Source organism: Dermacentor variabilis, chromosome 2 (genome assembly GCF_050947875.1).
Source record: "Dermacentor variabilis isolate Ectoservices chromosome 2, ASM5094787v1, whole genome shotgun sequence".
NCBI lineage: Eukaryota > Metazoa > Arthropoda > Arachnida > Ixodida > Ixodidae > Dermacentor > Dermacentor variabilis.
The window spans coordinates 78,365,711-78,389,330 of NC_134569.1; the positions used below are offsets into that span (position 1 = coordinate 78,365,711).

A 23,620-nucleotide genomic window follows, 5' to 3' on the forward strand; every position below is an offset into this window, starting at 1 on the left:
AGGGCACTCGCTAGCTGTAAATTATCAGACAAAATTCCAATATGTTTAGGGACAAGGGTAACACTTTAAGAACCGTTATCCACGCAGCACCGTCATTCTAAAGCAACAAGCTCGAAGAAAGGCCGTTCAAGGGAGAAGCGTTACTTTGAAAGTTAAGCAACTACGTACTCTTCTCATAATATGTGACATGCAAAAAAAAAAAAAGCATTTCAAATAACGTTCTTTTTTTTAGTTTCACTAAAGCTTAATGCAATATTAGCGCTCATTTACTGTAAAGTCGGTTTTTTCTGGCAATTTCGCGAAGTTTAAAAATAACCGAACGAATACGAATCAGCAAAACTTGACACTTACTAAATGCCAAAGAAGAAGATTGAGATATGGCATCTGCAAATGGGCTCGATGAACCCCTTGCGCAAAATAAATTTCTCTGCAAAACTGCAGGATGGAGATACATTTTTTTTTTTCTACTCAACGTTGTCTCTCTTTTTCTCTCGTGCAGAACAGCGGCCAACATGACGCTGCTGGCGGCAGTCGTGGCCTGGGACTGGCGCTTCTTGACAACGACGCTGGTCTTTCTGGCCACGCTTTACGTGGTGCGCTTCTACCACAAAGTTTCGCAATACCCGAAAGGGCCGTTCCCTCTGCCTGTCGTCGGAAACCTCCTCAGTAAGCGAAACAAATAACAGGAGGCACAGCTTGCGCAACTTCCGTTGCTTTCTGTGTCTGAAAAGAGGCGTCTGCACCTTTCTGCGGTTGCCTTACGCTGCTTCGTCCTTTGTTATGCAAGAAATATTGCTGCGAAAATTATACTTGTGGCACGGAGGAAGAATTTTTTTTTTAATCTGGCACAGAAGGTCACATTCTCGCTTCGCGAAGCTAGCTCACATCTCCCGCAGTTGAAATTATTAACCCCCCGCCCGCCGTCGCCCCTGCCCCCCCCCCCCCCGAAAAAGAAAGACAAAGAGAATAAGACCAAGTTTGAATTTGTAAGAACGCGCATGACCATGACCTTTTATACCTCTGCAACTAGGAACAGCAAAGATGGAAAGAAATGGCATGTTGCTTTGTTGTCGCCGTTGCGACTGTCAGTGCTGTTGGTGCCATAGATCGCACACGTTTGTTTCTTTGTTTCTTTGTTTCTTTGTTTGTTTGTCTGTCTGTCTGTCTGTCTGTCTGTTTGTTTGTTTGTTTGTTTGTTTGTTTGCAAAACGCGACTCCAATTTATCACTTAGCCTTACAAACTTACTTTCTTGGTATGAGAAAAGCAACCGCTTACCGTTGAAGGTCTAGCAACTCGAGCATCATCGCATACACATAACTTAAGGTCGACTTAGGGCGTACACAGTAGCCCTCAGCCGATAGCGGCTGGTTGCAAAAGAAGACAAAGAAGTGTGATACCCAGCTTCCACTGTAATCAAGGCTTCCACAGCAAGCAAATGTTAGTGCCCGCTTTCCCACAGTCGCTTCTCCGAGAGCAGACTTTACGCTTGATATCTGATCCTTCATGTGTACTCGAAAGGGTAAATGTAAGGGCTGTAGAAGGTGGGCATGCAGGTCCTGCGGAAAGGCAATGGTGCATGCAAGCAGATGTCTGCGCAGAAGCAACCCTCCGCGCCCAATAAATAAATAAATAAATAAATAAATAAATAATGAAAGAGAAAAGATATATTGACACAGAAGGGGGGGGGGAACACGTGGTACAGATGCTCAAACTTGTTCTAAAGTTCGCGATGGACACTACCACATCTTCACGAGAGTAGACGTACGGCGAGAGCCTTGACCAAGGGCGTCATTCTTTGTGGTATCAGAGAGAATTGCACGGATGTCGTCTCGACTGGAGGAGGTAATGAGATGGGCAGGGTGCGCCAGAAGGTTGCCGCTCGCAGGAAGCAATACTCCTGATGAAGAAGCGTGCGGGCAAGAAGGGTTTGTACCGCACCCGTGCGTGAGTTGAGCCGAGGGCGGGCATCAAGATTTGAGAAGACTGGTTGCATCAGAGGTCCTATAACGTAAAACTATTCCACTCTGTTTCTATTCCAATCTCCTGGCGTCAAATTCAGGTAACCACCGACGCAATCATCCGGTGGTAACCCGCAGCGTAGATTGAAAAGCCCAATCAAACGTTCTTCTCATTAACGGGATGCCACTTCCTTTTGCTTTCAAAGCGAATAGCATTGCCTACATTGCCTACAGTTTTACAGCGAAGCTACTTATGCAGACCTTGTACCGTCGTTGTCAAGACTTCGCTAAAACTATCATCATCAGCAATGGCTCGAGCGCCGTCGTCTTCTTACACAGCTGGCTCCGTTGCCGCTCATCATTCCAGTGTAGAATTTCACTTCTGTCGCCGTAATGGGGAGGCCGCGTTTACGGGGGTATGAACCATTACTTAAGTGGGTAGGAGCCATTCCTTGTCTTACGTGACGGACAGAATTAATATTGAAGCAATTAAATTTTGAAGAATCGCAAGCGGCAGTGCCGGGCGCAGGCGGCTAACCACGCCACAACTACGGGAAGACCACGAGTAGTGCGTACTCCTGAGGAAGAAGCTGCCTACAGCGAGTGTCAGCGAAAAATGGCTCGCGAACGGGCTCTTCATTGTAGGGCCGACCCCGAGCTGTGCGCCAGAGATGCCGAGTTCAGACGGCAGCGCCGGGAGGCCGATCCCGAAGTGTGCGAAGCCGAAGCTCAACGGCAGCGCCGAGAGGCCCGTCCCAAGCTGCGCGCTTGAGAAGCGGAATTGTTCTCATTACTGGCGCGCAAAAAAGGTGCGGAGCAACTTGCACGCGAAAAAAGCACAGCAAAACACAAACAAAAACTCCCACGCGCGCAAGAAAAGAAAAAACACTATGAGAACTGCAAAAAAAAAGCACTCCTAAAGTATGCTCACCACGCGAAGCACGCAAGAGTGGAAAGTGAAAGAATGGTGAAACAACATATTTACTATATAGACTGCTTGCGAAATTTTGACTTGCACGGACTAACACCCGGTGTAACTAAAATAACTTCGCTGTTCCACCATCTTCAGGACTGGAAGGGGCGCTGATTTTTTCCTATCTAAATGACTGAGATGAGGCAAGGAGCACGCTCAAGAGAGGTTCGTAGGAGCCGAGCCAGCAGAATGAAAGTAGATAGCCGGATCAGGAAGGTGGTGCCGGCGTCTTCAATTGGTCGGCTTCCCCTTACTCTGCTTTGGAGGGGCTGGTCAAAATTCGCGGCGGCGTGCAATTGAAGGTTAAAAATGCCGCTAAATTTAAACAGATCCTCAGCAAAGTAGAGTTCTCAAAGCAATGTAGTATACGTGCCGAAAAGTATCGGTACCATTATATTTCCACGCAAGATCCTTTATTATGTGCAAATAAATCCATGCACCGCGGCAGCTCCGAGTAGCCCGTGCCACAGCGGTCGACGGGCAGCCATCTTCTTTTCCTTTCGAAAAGGGGCAGTCTCTAGCTATTCAGTAAAATTTTCAGTTTTGTTCGGCATATCAATGCATTTTCAACGCGTGCACGTGACTTTGACGCGGTGAGTTTTCGCGGTTTTGAGGAGTCGCGTCATAGAAAGGCAAAGTGGGCGCAGCCCGAAATTGTTTCACCTATAGCAATTGGTCAAACGACGCCTTTTTCGCTAATGACGAAAAAGGCGTCGAATAATAAATAATTATTTCTCTTTCGTTTTGTCTAATCAGCGTGCGCATATCATATTGGGTGGGGTGTTTTCGCGGTTTTCGTGATGATTCGAAACAGACAGGTGCAGTGGGTGGTGACTCGAAAATTTTTTTACCAATCGTGGAGGCCTGATTGCAGTATTGGAATAGAACAGTTTCAAATAACTTGACGTTAATCGCACTCCAGCTGGCGGAAAAGGCAGGGGGAAGCAAGACGGAAGCTAGACAAAGTTGCACAGTTAACCATTCCACCCATTTATGGATGGAAATTGTAAACGTGCTCATCGCGCCCTGCAGAATGACATGAAATTGAGTTCATGTTGTCATATTAAGTAAAACATTCTCCGATGCGTCTTACGTGCTTTAAATATTGTCTGCCATAGGTTTCACGGGTTCCTTAAACACTTAAAAATTCGTAAATACATCGTTTCCTATTCAATAGAGCGCACGCGCGTTTGTGTGCGTGTGTGTGTGTGTGCGCGCGCGCGCGTGTGTGTGTGTGTGTGTGTGTGTGTGTGTGTGTGTGTGTGTGTGTGTGTGTGTGTGTGTGTGTGTGTGTGTGTGTGTGTGTGCGTGTGTGTGTGTGTGTGTGTGTGTGTGCGCGTGTGTGTGTGTGTGTGTGTGTGTGTGTGTGTGTGTGTGTGTGTGTGTGTGTGTGTGTGTGTGTGTGTGTGTGTGTGTGTGTGTGTGTGTGTGTGTGTGTGTGTGTGTGTGTGTGTGTGTGTGTGTGTGTGTGTGTGTGTGTGTGTGTGTGTGTGTGTGCTTGCGTGTGAGTGTGTGTGCGTGCGTGTGTGGGGGGGGGGGGTTTAGTTTCTTTTTTATTAGACAAAGGACAACGGGCTTTTACTTGGAATGACGAAAACTTGGGGTATGGACCACGGCTAAAAGTATGCGTGTCACAAGAATGGGAAAATATTCATTAGGAAAAAAGACGGAGACAGGTGAAAACACGTTGACAGAGTCGTTGGTTAGAATTCATGATAGAGTGTATAAGCGCGACTGAACGAGGACGTAGAAAGAAACAGATACACAGAGACAGCGCTTCACTTTCAACTATAGATTTTATTTTCGCACGCATCGATAAATATATACCGTACGAGCGGAAACAAACGTGACAGCAAATACGAACATCCAGTGGTGCATGTCGATGAACCGAACACGTGTGCAAGGCATGCTGAAAACGTATACTGCAATGGTTACAAATATAAACCGATGAATCGTATCTCCTTTTTTGATAGCGACACTGATGGCTTGCTCACGCACCTTTCCTGTAATTTTGCAATTTCGCAAGCCTCCACAATTTCCCTTGTCATCGTGCTATGAGCCCTATACAATATAAAAGTACTTTCAAACATGAGATTGCAGGAACAATCTCGGCAACGAATACACAAGTGACCCGAGATTACCCTAGTGACGTTATATCGATGTTCTCTTAATCCCTCATTGATGCATCTGCCGGTTTGACCAACATACGTTCTTCCGAACGAAAATGTAATGCATAGACAACGTTATGAGTGCAGGATACACATTTTTGCGATGTTGAGTAGAACATGCGTGTCTTTTGTTATTCTCTGTATTAACCTGTTTGCATAGCTACTGTAGAGGCTCAGAGGCAGAGAAAACCACGTCCACCTCCGATTTTGCCGCTATTCTTCTGAGATTATGTGAAATGCAATGAATGTATGGTACCACAGCAACTTTCTTTGCTCCAGCAGTGGCGCTGCTTCCACTCAAGCAGGAAGTGTAAAAACGCATCCTTCAAGTGAAGAGGCTGCAACATGCGTAACTGCTCTTAGGCACTCGGATTACGTTATCTGTCGCTGAAACCTGTCTTCGCATGTGCATCGTTGTCCGTGCACAGGAATGCCAGGCCATGGACACCAGGACGTTCCTGTCTGCAAGCGAATTAACTAATATCTCTTTTCTATTATCTTTTATTCCCCTTACCCCTTCTCCCCAGCACAAGGTAGCCAGCCGATCTGAGAACTCGGTAACCTCCTTCTCTTTCCCTCTATTTCTCCTCCTCCTCCTATGTGTTACTCTTATGAAGGCGGTCGCCGTTTGCGACTGCTTGTTGCAGAGTACAGCAAATCGTTATGCCCATGCGCTGACTGAGAACACCTCTCTGTCTGAGACCACCGCTCTGGCGTCATTAGGGTTGCGACACTATACGAGCGCTCGCATTCAGCCAGAGGCATCGCCGCACTTACTCAAGCGCGCACCCTATCTTCCTCTCTCTCTCTCCCTCTCTCTTTTTCGTGATGCAGCTCTGGCCAAAGAAAAAGAGGTCCACAAGAAAGCCATCACGTGGTCAAAGTATTACGGAGACCCGTTCACTCTGTGGATGGGCACTCAGCCGATGATCGTGCTCAACGGGTACGAAGTCATCAAGGAAGGATTCGTCGACAAGCGCCACGATTTCGCCGGCCGATTTGCGACGAGACTCGGTGAGCCAAAACTGCGAAGCTTACTGTGCTGTAGCGCGATTCGCGGAACGCGGTCCGCGGCGTGCACGCCCGATAACCAACAGTGTTGTAAAACTTGTGTAAATGGTTCACAGTTGCAAGCTCATTCTCGATTGCATTCGTGTCCAACTTCATTTCTTTTGTTTGTTTGTTTGTTTTCGTCTTGTTTTCGCTTGGCTAGTTTGATTATGAGGAAGGTGTGGGCTAATGCGGAACGTTTATGAAGGGCTTTTTCCTTTTTCCTTTTCTCTCTTCTTTCCTTTGGGGGAGGGGGAGAGAGAAATGGAATGTGTTCTTCAGGAGGCTCTTTGAGCACTTTATTCTGCGGTCGAGCACACAGTGTGAGTGCAGCCCGCAGCGGCGCGTTCGGACGAAGGCAGAATGCGAGAACGCCCGGATGCTAATATTCGTGTTAGGTGCCCGGTAAATGACCTCGCGCGTTCGCACTAGAATCGCAGTTCAATCGGACTTGAAGCGGGTGTTTTCGCACAGTTATGACGTATACCTTTCGACATTAGAATTGTTCAATCGTTTATCAAACAATACTTCCCTTGTTTTCTGCTATACTGCTTTTGTTCCAGCGAGGATCAGCTTGTGGATAAAATTTTCGTGAAAACTAATTTCTCATTTCTGAAATAGTTAAGAGATGGAGGTTTTAAAAAAATGCTAGGTTGTTAAGAAGACTAAGCGCAGTTTGCCGCTACCTTGCGCAAGGAGGATAGAAGAAAGGAAAGAGTGTAGTTATAGAATCCTTCTTTCTTCCTTTCTTTTAGCTGAGCTGAGATAAAGTGTGCCCCTGCGTCAGAAGTGCAGTTACAGGTGTTATTATTACAAAATACATGTAAAAGATGTTCGCCTGTCGTAGAGGCACCGGCACTTCTTTCGGTGTGAATATTACGAGGGCATCGTACATGCATCCACCATACAACCGTACTGAAGTTGGACACCACACATACGCTGCGTTCGTTACGTCAGGTCGAAAACACCAACAGGACATGTCGCGCATATTTTCAGTACGACCGAAAGATTGTGTATGCACACACCCAACATGAACATCTCGAATTGAAAAAAAAAGAAATTCCCCTTGAACCATAACTGCGGGTATAGTATATGTAGTTTACTGGTGTAGCATGTCGGTGTGTGTACGTCTCAGCGTACAGTACCACGGAGAAAAGTTATCTTGTTTTTTTTTTAATTTTGTGCATTAAACGTGGTAAAACGCCGACCTGTTTATAAGGCACGCCGTTGTGGGGGACTCTCAGTTAACTTTGACCACCTGTGGTTATTTAATGTGCACCTAAATGTGACCGCCGCAAACGGGATCGAACCCGTGACCTCGAGCTCAACAGCGCGACGCCATAGCCACTAAGCTACCGTGATGGGCCTCGTCGAAAAGTTGTGCGCGCGCTCATTCTCATGTAGCGGCCCATGGACATCCACAACACATCCACAACACATGCACAACACATGCACAACACATGCACAACACATGCACAACACGTTCACAACGCAAGAGCCAATGGGACTGCGCTACTGGTGCGGTCTTGGCTACCAATGCATGTTTCCGAACTGATAAAAAAAGATCCGAAATAATGGCAAACATACACAGGCAGAGAGAAAATATAGAACAAACCGTTTACGAACGACAATGTATGGTATCCAGAATGATGAGCTGTGCGCTATGCGCTATGTGCTGTGTCGCTTCAAACTTTCGTGCAGGTGATATTCAGAGAATTTGCGACCATGATATCGTCTTTGAAGATTACAACGCCACATGGAAAGTCCTTCGCAAGGTAGCTGTCAGTGCTGTCAGGTAAGCGGTTTTTTACAGAACACAATATTCGCTTTTAGCCTCAGTAGTTAGTGATACGACGAAGATGACATACACGTCCTTGCTGGTATGTTAGAGCTTGGCCTACACGGTCGAACACTGCGATGGATGTCAAAGTTCTTGAGTGAAATAAAAATATTTGTGGAAACAATTGAAGGAGAGCGTAATTATCACAGCATCAAGCAGGTCGTTCCACAGGGCAGTGTTCTCTGTCCGTTTTAATTCAACTGTGTCATGGCAGCCATACCACAAAAACTACCGCCTGGTCTACAGTATTCTCTGTACGCAGATGACATCTGTATATGGGCCTCTTGTCCTCATATACAAGACATTCAAACAACGCTGCAAGATGGTCTTGATGGTATCGACACTTTTTTAAAAGAAAGAGACATCAGTCTTTCATGCGCAAAGACAGCCGTACTTCCTTTCACTAGACGACAGCTGAATAATTTCCAACTCATGCTTAATGAGCAAACTTCGATGTTCGTGAAAGAGCATGAATTTCTTGGAGTTATTCTTGACCGCCAGCTGACATGAGCATCACACATCCGCGCAATTGAAAAGCAGACCAATGCTGCCATAAACGTACTTCGGCAACTCGCTGGCACAACGTGGGGGGGATCAGTCTCTTCACTATTTCAATTTCATAACGCGCTCATAAAAAAAAATTGCCCATTCGAAACCTTTTCTCGATGGTTTATCGTAAACTTCCGAGGGACGTCTTCAATGTTTACTGGCAAGGGGGCCGCGAGTGTCTTGGGGTTCTGCAGGCTACCTCGGGTTATCTAGTAATTGCTGAAGCTCGTCACCCACCATTTCCAGTCACACGAACGGTTGAAACCATGCCGACATATTTATCGAATCTTAACCCAACACGAGGATCCATTAAACATCGCGCTTAGCGAACGAAACAAGAGCGAAATTAATGATGTTCTTCAAGAACATAAAGCAATTATTACCAAGATATGAATTATGCAAAGTGGATGCTAGTTACCCTGCTTGGATGTTAACAAGTCCTAAACGAGAATTATCGATCGACTGGATTATATCTGACGCATTTTCATGGCCCCCGCACAGAAACTGGCACTTTTACAAATTTACTCATTATATCCCCAGTACATCCACGTATATACCAACCGTTCGTGTCATAAAAATACCTGGACTTCAGCATTTGTCATTTCACATTTAGCGCTAGAGTGAACATTTCAATTATCCCGACAGACATCTTCCACTGTGGCAGAATTCTTTGCAATAGCTCTCTCACTAGAGAGGACTCCGTAGCTTGGAGGCTGCTACACACGGGTGCATATCCGAACTTAAACACCCTCAGTAAAATACAACCCACACAGTACACTGACAAATGCCCATGGTGCCAGGAAGCACCCACGCTCTACCATATAACGTGGGCCTGACAGAAAACAAATGCGGCACCAATACTACCAAACCCGAGTGCGGAGCAGTGGGAAGGAATGCTTTCCAGCGACCGTCAGGACGTCCAACTAGGGCTGATCCGACGGGCACAGCTAGCAGCGGCATCCAGCGGAGCCCTGGACTAGGGGCAGACGGCCATTGCTAAGAAGATGGAAGACACCATCTGACTCCGCGAAATTCATTAAATTTTCTAGAGCTCAATAAATGTTTTTCCTCCTCCTCCTCCTCCTTTGCTAAGTAACAAGGAGTAGCCGGTGCCGCCATAAAGGCGCCAGCCTCGCCTGATATTCATTTGAATAAAAATTATGATCTATGCAAACAGCTCTAGTAACCAAACCTGCATACGTTGCGGCGTAGTTGAAAATGCGTGCTTGACATGAAGCAAAATTAAACTGAGCGGCTGAGTGAAAAGGAAATAAAAGCAATCTGTTAGTGAACTGCGTTGCTATTTGTTAATTTAGTGACCAAAGGACGCGCATGTGGCGCGTCTGCGTTTTTCAGTCAGCTAAGCAATCATTCGATGCGTTGAAATATTCAGTTTGAATTCGAACATGTTCTAGATTACTCCAGACAGAAAAATCTCTGATACTTATTCTTCCTGTTTTCAATCAGAAAGTATGCAGTAAGCCAGTCCCTGGAGAAGCTATGTACAGAGGTTGTGGATGCCTACGTTGATTCATTGGATGATGAACCCGTGACACTCGATGCCAGAGATCCTCCCATGTTTATCATCTTCAATGTACTCTCAGCATCAGCCTTCAGCGCCAAGTAAGTCCTTCTGATACACAGCTTGTTAGTCTACGATTCCCTTTTGTTAATTGTGAAATACAAGAGCGCGTCTTTAAGCAGACTTTTAAACAAGCTATCGTATGGCGTCATGGACCATACGGATCTCGCCGGACCCCGCATCATTCCGCCGATTCCACAGATATTTCACGTCTTGCCGAAAGATGTTCGTCACCGGCCATCGGGAAAAAAATAGAGCAAAACAAACATAAGAAAGTCTGCAGTGCTGTCTCCTTACCTGAAGTGTGATATGGCAGGTTCTATTTAGGAGAGCTTGTATTTAAGCTGCCACGCATCCGCCTCTCCTGTTCCTGAAAAATGTAATAGAAAGAATGCAGACGATGACGACCACTAATGGCTGACGAGCTGGTCCCTCTATACATGCGAAGAGGAGACGTTAACAGCGTTCGAGGGAATATGAGCAGAGATTCTCATGGCCGCACGCACAGTCACGTAGGTTTCTGGGACGTACAAGCATTTCGTCCGTCAGATGCTACATACACAGCGATCAATTCTTAAGGCTAAGAAGCACATCATCGGCACCGACAAACTATCGCAGGGTAAGCACCAATTGAAGCATCAATTAAGCGGAGTACAGCTTCATTGTCTGCTTCCTTTGGGTATCAAAGCGGGCGGGCTTTAAGACATGTCTCATGGGCTGCATATATAGGACATCACGTGTTTTGCCTTCTCTACATTATGCTTGTTTTTCAACGTATTGAGGCCACGTGGTCCTTTCCGCGACCAGACTTATGCAGAAATATGGATATAATATGTATACATGAGGGGACTTCTGTGGAATACTTCACTCCTGTGTGATAGATGAACGTCTCAGTACTGGTGGGCTTGCTTTCGGGGCTAGGGTCCGTAGAGCCACTACTTACGTGGTTGTGACGTGTTCATGTGTGTATAGTGCTTGTCGATATTTTCTTTTTGCTTTTTCCTTTCTTATTCTTGCCTGAGTAGCGAATATCAAATTTTGGAATAGACGTCTCTAGCGAGGCCCACATTGCTGTTTCTCTACATCCATAACATTAAATATCATAACAAGCTTCAAAACTGAATTCTGCGGAGGCGGACGACAGAAAACCGCAATGGGAGAGGGTGAAGAGAGTGTAGCGAAAGATGTGTGGAATTGAAGGCAATCAGGAAAGAAGAGCGAGTGAAAAAAGAAGAGTCGGAGAGGAAAGAAAGACAGGAATAAGAAGCGGAGACCGATCGCACACCAACGTTCTACCATCCCGTAAAAATGTCCAATATTTTTGTGAGCGTTGCCACCGTGCATAATCAAGGTACCTACGCCCTACTAATCTGCACTCAGAAAATCCAATTCATCAATGTTTCCAATTTGCTTGCTGGCGATCTTACCACGTCGATGACGGGCGCAACTTTCTTTTCGTTGAGCTGACTGGTGGTAAGACGGGGCTAAAACGGTATTACACTTCAATTTAAAATTTCGCAATTAGGAGAAAGCTTTAGGGCACGGCCGAGTCCGACTTCCGGACTCAAATCCGTGTACAACGCAGAAATGGTCTCGGAAGACAAGCGCTCGGCTGATTCGAATGAAATCTTCCGCACTTGAGAGAAAAAAAGCAAAAATCTCTTAGTTGTATGAAACGGATGTTTTATTTGCTAATGCCAGAAATTGGTGAGTCTTTCAGAAATTAAAATGCAAAGCTTACATATTCGTAAATCTGCACCAATAACAGATGTCGCAGTTTTCTTACCTAGATCTATTATATATCATGGGGAGCGGCCAATGTTATGTACAAGTTTACGACCCGCGCGAAAACGACCGATCTATTTTTTTTTTCTTTTTTTTTTGAGGCAGCGTTACATGCTGCGTGGTGATCTTTTTTTTCGGCGTTTAAAGAAAGCCCGCGAAATACGAAATGAAACCACGTGACTGCGCTCGTGCGCTATCGTATTGCAGCGCTCTCAAGCGTGCATCACGCCTATCGCTTACCAGTAACGACGGCGCTTCCTTTCCGTGTGCCACCGCCACAGATGCTGACGCACTGCGAAGCCGATGCCTAGAGCCGCAGCGGCTTACTTCGCCACGGTGCGCGCGCGCGGTTCTTTCGCACGAAGCGCGGTTGAGAGCGCTGCAATACGATAGCGCACGAGCGCAGTCACGTGGTTTCATTTCGCGGACTTCCTTTAAACGCCGAAAATAATCGCCAAGCAGCATGTATGTAGTACGTTGCCACACACAAAAAAAAATGGATCGGTCGTTTCTGAATCCCCTTTACAGCGCAACGAAACGCACTTGGCCCTAAAGTGGACATTAAACATTTTGCATGATTCATCTCGGTTCCTTAACCAACTAGGCGGAATATAAAAAAAATACTGTAAGGGGCACCACATGACTGCAAACCATATGCCGCTGGTTTGGTTCATCTGCGGCTAACCACTTTTCTTAGATATTTGGCACAAGTTACGGGAAACACCCTGTCTGTATATATATATAAACGAGATGAAAGAGAACCGGGCGGGGGCCATTATTTATTAATCATATAAGAAGCCAACAAAAAGACCACATGGGGAAAATTACTTGAACTCACTGAGTTAAAGAAATGATAAATTGATGGAAATAAAAGTGGATGAAAAAACAGCTGGCCGCAGGTGCGATACGAACCCACGTCTTCGCATTACGCGTGCGATGCTCTTACCAAATGAGCTACCGTGGCGCCGTTCTTCCATTCACTTTCTGGGGTATTTGTGTTCTGCTACTAGAACTAACCTTAGTGTGAGTGTTGGCCAGCGCCACCAACCGCACAACACAAACCTTGCCACTTGAAATACCGCAGCGCCGTTTTCCCATCCCCTCTCTCTCTCTCTCTCTCTCTCTCTCTCTCTCTCTCGATATATATATATATATATATATATATATATATATGGTATTTTTCAGCAACATTTTTAAAACGTTATTAACCTTAATAAAACATATGCTCCCTACAGTCTAGAGGTTAAAACAGTTTTTTTTATTTTCGTTTTTAATTTCGCTCAGGTTTCAGTGCAATGAATGCCGAGCGAAACTATTTCTCCAATTCGCACGTATTTAGTTGGAAGCTCCTGAGGCAAAGCTTCCTTTTAAGGGCTGGGTGACCACCAAGCCTGTCAAAATCGCCAGCATCGCAGCGTCGCTGTTATGCCCAACAATACTGACCCCCTTTCCTGTAGGTAGGCTAGTAGACCGAACGCGCGTCTGGTTGAAAGCGCATCGCCTTCCATTTTTCTCCCTCACTGCTCTGTGATAGCGCGTGCTTGTGCTCACAACTAAGGCCCCGTCAAGCAAGGTGTCATGCCTATTTGCGCTAGTGGTGACATCATTTTTGTTCTGCGGTGTACTACAGAACAGGCTCTGACGCGCACCCATAAAAACATAATACACAACTTTGCTTATCTCTACCTTCCCCTTCCACTCTCTTTCTCTTTTTATCCTCCTTAACCCTTCAACCCGTGCAGGGTAGCCAACCGGAACTACCTCTGGTTAACTTTCCCTGCCTTTCTATGCATCCTTTTCTCTCTCTTCGCATATGTGTTATTACTATCCAATTAATAATAACACAATATAGGCAGCTAGAATTTGATAATATTCGGCAGTATACTAGGCTTCCTTATTATGCACAGGACCATTGCGATAACTGAGTGCACCTATTTCTCATGATTTACCCTTTTTAGGTTCGACGCCAAGAGCGCCGACCTTGCCCGCATAATCAGCATCAACCGTGCTTTCACGGAACTGGCACCAAACGGACTGCCTAGTGACATAGCTCCCTGGCTGGGCATTTTATACCGCGCGCGAGAAAAAAAGTGTGAAGACATGTTCAAGGAGATGCGATCCATCGTCGACAGGCTGTATGCTGGAGCAAAGAAGACCTATGAGCCAGGTATACAACGAAGTCTGTCCGCGCCGGTTATATTGCAAATTTCTGACAAGCGCCTCAAACAGTAGCAGCAACAAAGCGAGCTTTGTAGCCTAGGCCGTAGTAAAACACTAAATTTTATATCGCTTTCATTATCAGTCCGTGCATTTACAGACCAGCCACAGCCCTAGCCTTTCTTTAACAGGATCGTGCACTCGCTAGTTCGTGCATGCAGGGTGTCCCAGCTAACTTTAGCCAGAGCTTTAAAATATGCAAATGGCACGTAGCTGGACAAAGCAAAGGCAAGGTTGTTTGCCGTCGCTTGGAGATACTCAACCTATTTCTTTTCATTCCGCCTAATTCGATAATTAGTCTTAATTAATTAATCAACTTCTCAAATATTATAGTTATATTAAAGTGTCAACGAGAAAAATTGTAGAGCGACGTGAAAATTTCTCGGTACAGCTTTCTGTTCCTCAATACGCGCTACATAAAAGTTTTTACGAGCGTGAAAGAAGCCCGCGAATACACGGAAAGTTCCTCGATCGGCCAGTCGCGCGGCAATATTCTCGTTGGTACTTTTTATCTAATACTATTTGAGAAGTTGAATAAATAAGTACGACTAATAATCTAACTAGGCGGAATGAAAAAACAGTTTGAGTATCTCCAAGTGACGGCAAACAACATTGCCTTTGTTCTATCGAGCTACATGGCATTTGCATATTTTTAAACTCTGGCTAAAGTTAGCTGCGACACCCTGTCTAGTTCTTGAACGAAACCAACCATGTCTTATGTTCCAACGGAAATACAAAAAAAAAGAAAACGAGAAGATTTGTAGGATTAACCCTAAGTATGTAGGTTTAGCTGGAATTACTAGATGTAAATATTGGAAGCAACACACTTGTGGCAACTCCATATATCACCTTTCGCGAAAGAAGATGGTATAGTCCACCAGAACTAATACCTTGAAGAGGTACAGAAAGTCAATAAGTAAATATAGCTAAAACCTCAATTGTTTGTGCTACACTTGTGCAAATGTAATGCATTAGCAGTGACCCCTCCATGTCGTTCGATTATTGTTCTTCGACCTCTGTATGAAACTCGTCCTTCTATCTATGATCTCTGGTGATATTTCTTGGGAGCCCGTTCCTTCTATCAGCTTCTCCTTCTTCTTTCGTCAATTCTTATCTTTCTTTCTTTCTTTTTCCATCTTTTCGCATTTCCACTTCTCATCTTTTATTTACATTCTGTGTTTAGCCCATTCACTAAGCAAAGTGCTCATAAATTGAAACGAGAACATCACTGGAAACCTGTCACGCGTAATTACATAAAAGTGCGACGTGTAATCTCCCAATGACCGGTTTACAAGCATGCAGCAGTTCCAAGTGTAGTTTTCGGAGTGTGAATTAAGCGACTGCCACAACTGCTTGTGAAACTGGAAACGAAATGATGCATTGGAGTAGTTTACAAATTGAACGCCGCTGTACCTTTTTTTTTCTTGTGCCCAACCATGAACACAGTGCCAGTACTTTACCATTGCGCTACCGCCAGTGTTTGCGTGGTCAGCTGGTGCAACCCGCGCCGGAATTGCGCAATTCTGCAACCACCGACTTTGTCTCCAACTCCGACTACCTAACTTAATATTTTATATGCGCACTGCATACACGATCTCTTTTTTTTTTTTTGAAAAAGCTATAATTATAACTTTGTTCTATTAACACAACTACGAATTACAAGTAATCTCACATTTCAGGAAACATATCTAACTTCACCCATGCCATGCTGTCTGCAAGGGACGAAGCCCTGGAGCAAGAAAAAAGCGACGCCGAATTTCTAACTGAAGGAAACATGGTTCAAATACTGATAGACATATTCGGAGGTGAGAGACACCGCTCATTGAAAGATGTGAAAGCGCTAGAAGAGCCCTTTTCTCAAAGTGTGAGCTTAGCGATGCATTAATCGCAGACATAAACTTTTTTGAGGGGAGGAGCATCAGGGAACATACCAGAGAGAAACAACGCAGAGACCAAGTCGAACAAGAGCGTAAAATATAGTCTCGTGTTTTGTTGGTTACATCCATAGGTCACTGGATTTCAGAGTAATGACATACGCTTAAAACTGCTTCGCTACCCGAACAAACTGTCTTTTCTTTTTTGCAGTGGTTGCAGTAATGACGTTAGGCAATCACCGGTATTTAACTCACCAAAGTTCGCCATCATGCATAAAATACTGTGGCTGCTGTTTATCTGCACCGGAGAGCTTTTATTTCGTTTCTTTCTTGCGATGTAGTAATATTCATCGTTTATTTGTGTGTTTTCGTTTTTTTTTTTTGGCATGAGGACATGTTGATGAAATCAACCTCAATGACGGGCAGGGAACACTGAAGCTACCCGCGTGATATGCGTGCTACAAATTTGCATACAATGTGTAAGTTCACCCTGACTCGATATATATATTAGCGCACTAACGCCGATGAGCAAACTTAGAATGACATTTTGTCGCAAAATTTTTGTCAGCACCACACAAGCAACAGAAGTGTCGCTGTCTGTGTACTAATTTTATCAAATGTGTCGCGTCTTAATATTTTTATTCATTCTCTTCAGCTGGAACTGACACATCAATTGGGGAGCTACAGTGGCTTCTTCTCAAGATGTCGCGAGATCCAAGCATTCAAGAAAAAATAAAAAAAGAAATCGAAGACAATATAGGTAATGTGTGTTTGTCCACTCAGTTACTACAGTATGCTGTCATGTGAATCATTTACAATGTGTCGGTGCCAAGGTATACGCCCTCTCTGTATACCCACTCCGACGAGGCGCGAGCGCGTCCCCGCTCCTTGTGGCTGCTGTTTGTCTTGCCAAGAAGTTTGCCAATCTTTAGTGTGTGTGCGTGCGTGTGTGTGTGTGGGTGTGTGAGAAAGAGAGAGAAAGAGCAAACTTACAACTTTCTGTCTATCAGAATATTAGATTTGTTTTTCACCGCTTTTTTTCGCACCTGAATGTCACTTCTGGCGTTAAACCCTAGTTCATTCAAGTGGCTGCGCCGCGCTGCGTGCATGAGATTGCTGTTACGTCCTGTGAAACTTTCCGCAAGTCTCAAACAGTGTGTGTGTGTGAAAACATTTATTGTAATGAGGTCCGGAGGCTCGACTTCTTAAGTCAAGGCGGCCGCACCCACGTTGGCACTGTCAGGCCAAGCCTTTCAGCGACATCATGGGCCCTCTGGACGGCCCTTAGTTGGTCCTGAAACAATGGGCTTTGAATCCTTTTCTCCCACTGTGTCCATTCTTCAACGAGGTTGAGGAGAATCGCGGGGCACCCCGCCAGCATATGTCTGATTCCAATGATGCCATTACAATAGTAGAATATTGAAAGTATGTGTTTTTGAGGAGGAGGAGGAGGAGGAGGAGGAGGAGGAGGAGGAGGAGGAGGAGGAGGGGGCAGCCGAGTTCACCTTACGCAAAGCTGGTACGAAAATATTGTTTTGTCCCTTGCCGGCATCTGTACTTATGATGATCTAAGTGGCCAAGTCTATTGGCCTGCGCTCAATGCTATACGTACAGCCGCGGCCACGTCTGTCTAGAGCGCGCGAGCAGACGGCCTTGCTCTGCGGGGCGACACCGTGCGGCATTTGCGGGATCTGACGCACTGTGCCCAGGAGCATGCGCGGCCTAATAGACATGCAGGTCGGCGCACGCTGCTTTTAACCAGAAATTATGTTGGTAAGCGCACGTGTTTTGCCGGTTGTGCGCATTACCCGAGGGCGCCACCTTACTACGCGCGATGACAAGGGAATTGAGCACGTGAGTGATAGCGTGTGCGATTCTCTCAGGGCACTTGATATGAAAAACTATGTCTTCACCAATCCCAGATAATGTTATCGGCCAATGAAATGATAACATCGCATGCGTGCTGCCTATATTAGACATAGAAGTCAAACCTTTTCGCAGAATTTATTCGCAATGGCTCCCCGACTCACAGCGGATGAGCGACGCGCAATTGCTATTGTGGTAGGCACAATGTCCCGAAGAGCGATAGAGTCGGGCGCGTGTTATCAGCTGAAACGAGTAATCTTTTGGCATAGCGATACCGAGAGCGCCCTGAAAAAGCGTACCTATTCGGTTAAACAACTGCCCGTTTCAACGTTGCCACTCGTGCAATGCAGTTCTGCATGTCTATTAGGCCGCGCATGCTACTGGGCACAGTGCGTCAGATCCCGCAACTGCCGCACCGTGTCGCCCCGCAGAGCAAGGCCGTCTGCTCGCGCGCTCTACACAGACGTGGCCGCGGCTGTACGCTTAACGCACACGAAATACATTGTGAACCCGACCAACTAAACATTAAGAGTCTGAGGCATGCCTCTAAAACAGCACGCAGTATATACAAGAGTTGGCGCTGGTTCACAGTACCCCACACCATGTCGAAGGCTGTAGTGAAGTGCCGCAGAAAACGCTATAGCACCAGCTCTCTACCATCAGCGCATGCGCGTTTGTTACCCGCTATGTCTCTACCGGGGCAAACTGCCTGCGTGTTTGCAACTAAATACACCAAATATGTCGAGAAAGTACACTTGCGCGGCACCAATCTTTCTTTGTTTTATTCGCAGGTCAGTCGCCGCCGACAATGAAGGACAGAGAAAGGCTACCGTACACTATGGCCTGCATCATGGAGACGCTTCGTTTTTATCCAATCGCACCTTTCGGCCTCCCGCATAATACGTCACATAACACGGAGATTGGTAAGACAAGAAGAATGTTGCCATGCAGTATGTTTTTGTTTGCATGGAGTATTGAAACTGCGCCAAATGAACTTCAAAGGAAATGAAAGCTTGCATGTTGTCCGCTAAGAATCGCCATCATCATCCGCCGCTTTAATGTCTTATGCAGGACAAACGTATCTCCGTTGCTTCTTTCGGCTAAGGTTACCATACGTCCCGATTTAGGCGGGACATGTGCTGCTTTTGCCTATCCGGAACCCTAGTTAATTGTCCCGAAATACCTGCCATGTGGTGCCGAATCGGCTGTTAGCTTTTCGGGTGTGGTGGCGCTACTTTAACGAAAGAAGATTTTAGAGGCAGGTGACCGAACGAAACATTGCTAGAATTGAGGCAGCAGCACCTGTTATCTTATAACAATTCGGAAAGCGAGCCGTTCGCTTGCTTTAGGGTGATTGTTCAAAATGGCCCTTTTGCTGACGAAAGCGCGAGCCTTGTTAATCACGCTAAGGCAAGGGAAAGGTTCGCTTTCCGAACCGTTATCAGATTGCAACCCTCCTAGAACGCACAACCACTTTTACGGCTAGTAAATTTTCTCGATCCTGCTACAATGGACTTCTCAATGCATTGACCTACGAGCCAAACCAAAGTGCATTGATGACGGCGTCTCATGACGTCTTGCTTGTGACGCACGTGGTGTTGGAAACACGTGGAATAATGCCAAAAGCAAGTGCAAATTTCCTCAAGAGCTTGGAAAAAGGTTTCCCGTCCCATAAACCAAACATGGAATAAATGTTGAATGTAATTAATACTATATATCCGACATCCACCCCTCCTCCCTTCTGTCCCGTTTTGGCGTTCGAGCAATCTGGTCACGGTATTACTTCCCCTCCCTAACCCGCCGTGGTGGCGTAGTGGCTTTGGTGTTGCGCTGCTAAGCCCGAAGGCGCGGGATGAAATCCCGACCGCGGCTACCGCATTTCGATGTGGGCGGAATGCAAGAACACCCGTGTAGCGTGCACTAGGTGCACCTCAAAGAACCCCAGGGGGTCAAAATTCATCCTGAGTCCTCCACTACAGTGTGCCTGATAAACGTATCGTGGTTCCGGCACGCAAATTTATATTTTTCCCCGTCCTAAGCGCTAACATATACCTAGCTTTCCTTCGGAAACAAAATTTAGGTGCTAGTCAGTGCCTTGTTGCGTCTTCTTTCTTTGAGCCATGTGGTTTTGCACTGTTAAATGTCTTTGAAGACGTTTCCAAGCAATTTTCTAGGTGTATGCATGCATTCGTGAAACCGGATATCATATCTATCATCCGTCTATTTTCCCGTTCACAGCCGAACTAAGGCCCCTTCCAGAGATCAACCACGCCTGTCCGGGCTACCGCGTTAATCGAACCCATTCTATGTCCGCAAGTTTCCTAATCTAATCATTCAATCTAATCATCTCTCACCCTCTATTGCGCTTTACGTTATTTCACACCCTCAATATTTTGCTCTAACAGACAAATGGTATGCGCATTTCGTGATCTACACAAGTACACTGCTTTCTCAATCTCAACTATAGAATATCATCTATACCTGCGTTTGATCTCTAATACATAACATTGTACTTCTACCTCATGACTTTGCTGCTATCGTTTTCTGTTCCTTTGCTCGCTCCCTGGTCCTAATCAGGCTTAGTTTGAAGGCAACGTCACTTGGTAACCGTTACTAGATAGTGCTCATAACACAACGAATGTATTTATAGAACCAACGTCTCGACAAGCTGACTTGTCGAGAGGTTTGCTTAAGTGGCATGCTTTGTTCGTTCGCTGTTGATAAATTAATGCCTCCATCTCCATGCGTACTTCTGTCTTGTTTGAATTGCTAGATAGTAGTCATTGTCGGCCTTTTGTCTCTACTGCGCTCTTAAATGTCTAGCGTCTAAAGCACCTGTTCTATAACTGAAGTTTTGCAAGATTGATAGCACGGCGTCTTGAATGAATTCACAGCGCACACATACTTAGCAAAAGGGGCAGGCACATTCAAGATGCAATGTTACCAACTCGCCCAATCTTCAACCCTTGCACGCAATAATAATGTGGCATTTGTACAGAACAACGAGCGACAGAGCTCACCAAGACAAGCATGTTTAGACGGTGCACAAGCGTTGCACAGGTACTTTTCTATGAAGTCTATAAACGGTCGTTGAATACCCTGTGAAATCACATCCTCGCACTTTTTGTCAACTTCGGTTTTTATACCTTCTGCAAACAACTTGATCGAAATGCCGCAATACAAAAGTAAGGAAAAAGTTCATTGCCATTGTCTATATACCTTATACAGATTATGTAAAGCCAAAATAACAAGTCGTTAAGAGTGCGAAATGATTCACAGTGTTTAAGCAAAATATACAAAGCACAAATTTTTATTCTCACGCGGGTAATGCCTAAAATATTGATTTGGTGGGATAAAATACCAGTAAATAAAAAATCCATTATTTTCGCAGAATAAAAGCGAAATGTACTGGGTGATAATGCAGTTCGAGCCACGTCCCTTTCAACCGTTAAATAAAACCTTGTGGGAGTGATATGCGCGTCGTCGCAACAATTTCTTATTCCAAGTCAGAGTGGCGACGCTGTCGACGAGCCATGCAGGTCCTGCGACTTACGTCGATCGGAAATTGTAGCTGCTCTGTGGCGCTTGTATATGAAAAATATAGTTTTTTATTCTTAACTTAGTATTATTTTAAATTCCTACTATTCTTCTTTTCAGTTATGTTGTCTTATCTTTAGTGGATGTTTCACATCTCTCACAAGTGGCGAGACTGGGAATAGATGAAATTTTCAGATTTTACGGTATCTCACTCCACTGCTCTGTGAATGCGAAGCCGCGTGATGCAGTGTGGCGGACAACAGCACAGAAAACACATTGCGCGACCTGTCGTGAGGCAACCTGGTATAATTTGCTGGTATAATGGTAGCGTGCGGAAACGAAACGCGCACTATGTCGCGTGTACTGCAAGAGCAGGCACTGTTTCTTTATTTCCAGCCGGCGTCCCGATTCCCAAGGACACCAGGCTGATGTACAACATATACAACGTCAACCACGACCCCAAGCTCTGGACGGACCACGAAGTGTTCAGGCCGGAGCGGTTCTTGGATCCAGTCACAGGAAAGCTCGCATCGAAGGACCGCCTGCCGCCTCTTCTCAGCTTCGGCCTGGGACCTCGAGCGTGTCCCGGAGAGAAGTTGGCGCAAGCGGACATGTTCTACGTGCTCGTGAGACTCATGCAGCGGCTCAGCGTAGCAGCGCCCGACGGCGCACTTGGACAAGAAGTGGTGGCGATGGGACACAGCTTCTTCCTCATTGCGGGTCGCCAAAACGTCGTTCTCACCAAGAGTCCCTGAACGTTATCGTGCCGAAGGGTGCTGTGTACCTGCCTGTCTCTGAGGTGCTCGGCGATAATTTGTAGTCGTATTGTTGAATCGGTGTGACGTGTAGCGCAACGCCGTGACATGGACACGCCAAGAAGAAGGAACGACAGACACAACACATCGCTTTATTGAACAAACAACGACATTTTTTTTATTTCTGCAGCTGCTGTATATAGTTGTACCCGAGCCATGTGCAACACAAACTACGTGTCAACACAAATTTTAGGCGACCATATTGGATACGAAAAATAAAGAAAACCGTCCTGAAAACTTCAATAACACGCAAACGACCATGCGCCGTATGATACATTTCAATGACAAACGCTAATCCAGGCATCCGCACGTATTCTAGTTTGCTTCTAAGGTTAATTTTAACGCGGTTTCTGACACACATGACTAAAGTATAAGTACAGCTTGTCGCGGAATAAGATTTCGTTGTTGAAAGTATAGTGCTGGATAACTGTCGTTTCTTGTCGTGTCCATGATGTGGAAATAACAGGATGCATATTTCTGTGATCACCCTATACTGTGTAAGTATAATCAATGTTTGTTAAATCAACCTCACTGTAATATGCACAATAAACGGTGCGCACATGACTTGTAGACATCATTCGTGTCGATTATATATATGAGCACTTCAGGATACGTACTGAATAAATCGGACAGCACATATCTTATTGCAGAAGTGAATATAAACGCGCGCCACCGTGCTGCAGAGTCGCTACGCTGTGTTTAAAAACTCATCATGGCTCGACGTTCCTCGTGATTACTTGTTTCCGCCGAAGGGAGCAGGAGAAGAGTGTAAGGCGGATGGTAGCAGTGCTTCATCGGCGGCGCTTCCCTAATTTCCAGCGTCTTCAAATGGGCGCTGACGGTGCCCGAATGCTAAACTATATATCAGTAACAGGAATGCACTGATCACTTCAACAAAAACGCGGCCTTTCTATTCGCTTTGTGAGCGAACGGGGTGCAAAAGTGGAACAAGAAATAGCATAGAGCGTTACGTGACGAACTGGAAGCCTGATAAGAAAATAGGGATGGATAAGCACGCCTAGCATTCTCTGAATGCAGCGAGTCGTACGTGATTTTGAGCAGCTGAAGAAGAACAGGTATGCGTTGATTACGGGACCTTGAAGTGACTGTGAAGAACTGAGTATCAAAAACTGTGTGTTGCGAAACTAGTAACTCATTGTTGGGTGAACCTGTGCCCAGAAAAACAGGCTGCACTCATAGCACAACGACAGTGGCAAGCACCGTCGGCGATCACCGGAATCTGATCTTCGGATCAATCGCGTCGGCTTTTATACGTGACTCGTCGAACGTTCCAGCGTAATCGCTGGCGCCCGAGTGCCTTCCAGAAAATATTGCCATAGAATATTTCTTTCTCTATGGTATTACACGATTCGCGTCGGGCATACAATCTGATTACAAAAAGTTA

The 23,620-nt window shown here is 45.6% G+C and overlaps 1 protein-coding gene across 1 annotated transcript; it reads left to right on the forward strand.

The window, feature by feature from the left end:
• Positions 1 to 502: 502 nt before the first annotated feature.
• LOC142572145 (cytochrome P450 1A1-like) lies at positions 503 to 22,779 on the forward strand. The gene is made up of 9 exons (XM_075681048.1): positions 503 to 666; positions 5,935 to 6,114; positions 7,852 to 7,945; positions 10,007 to 10,162; positions 13,865 to 14,073; positions 15,803 to 15,928; positions 16,653 to 16,757; positions 18,655 to 18,786; positions 21,797 to 22,779. The coding sequence occupies exons 1-9, from the start codon at positions 513 to 515 to the stop codon at positions 22,153 to 22,155; spliced, it is 1,515 nt and encodes a 504-aa protein (XP_075537163.1). The 5' UTR covers positions 503 to 512; the 3' UTR covers positions 22,156 to 22,779.
• Positions 22,780 to 23,620: the final 841 nt, after the last annotated feature.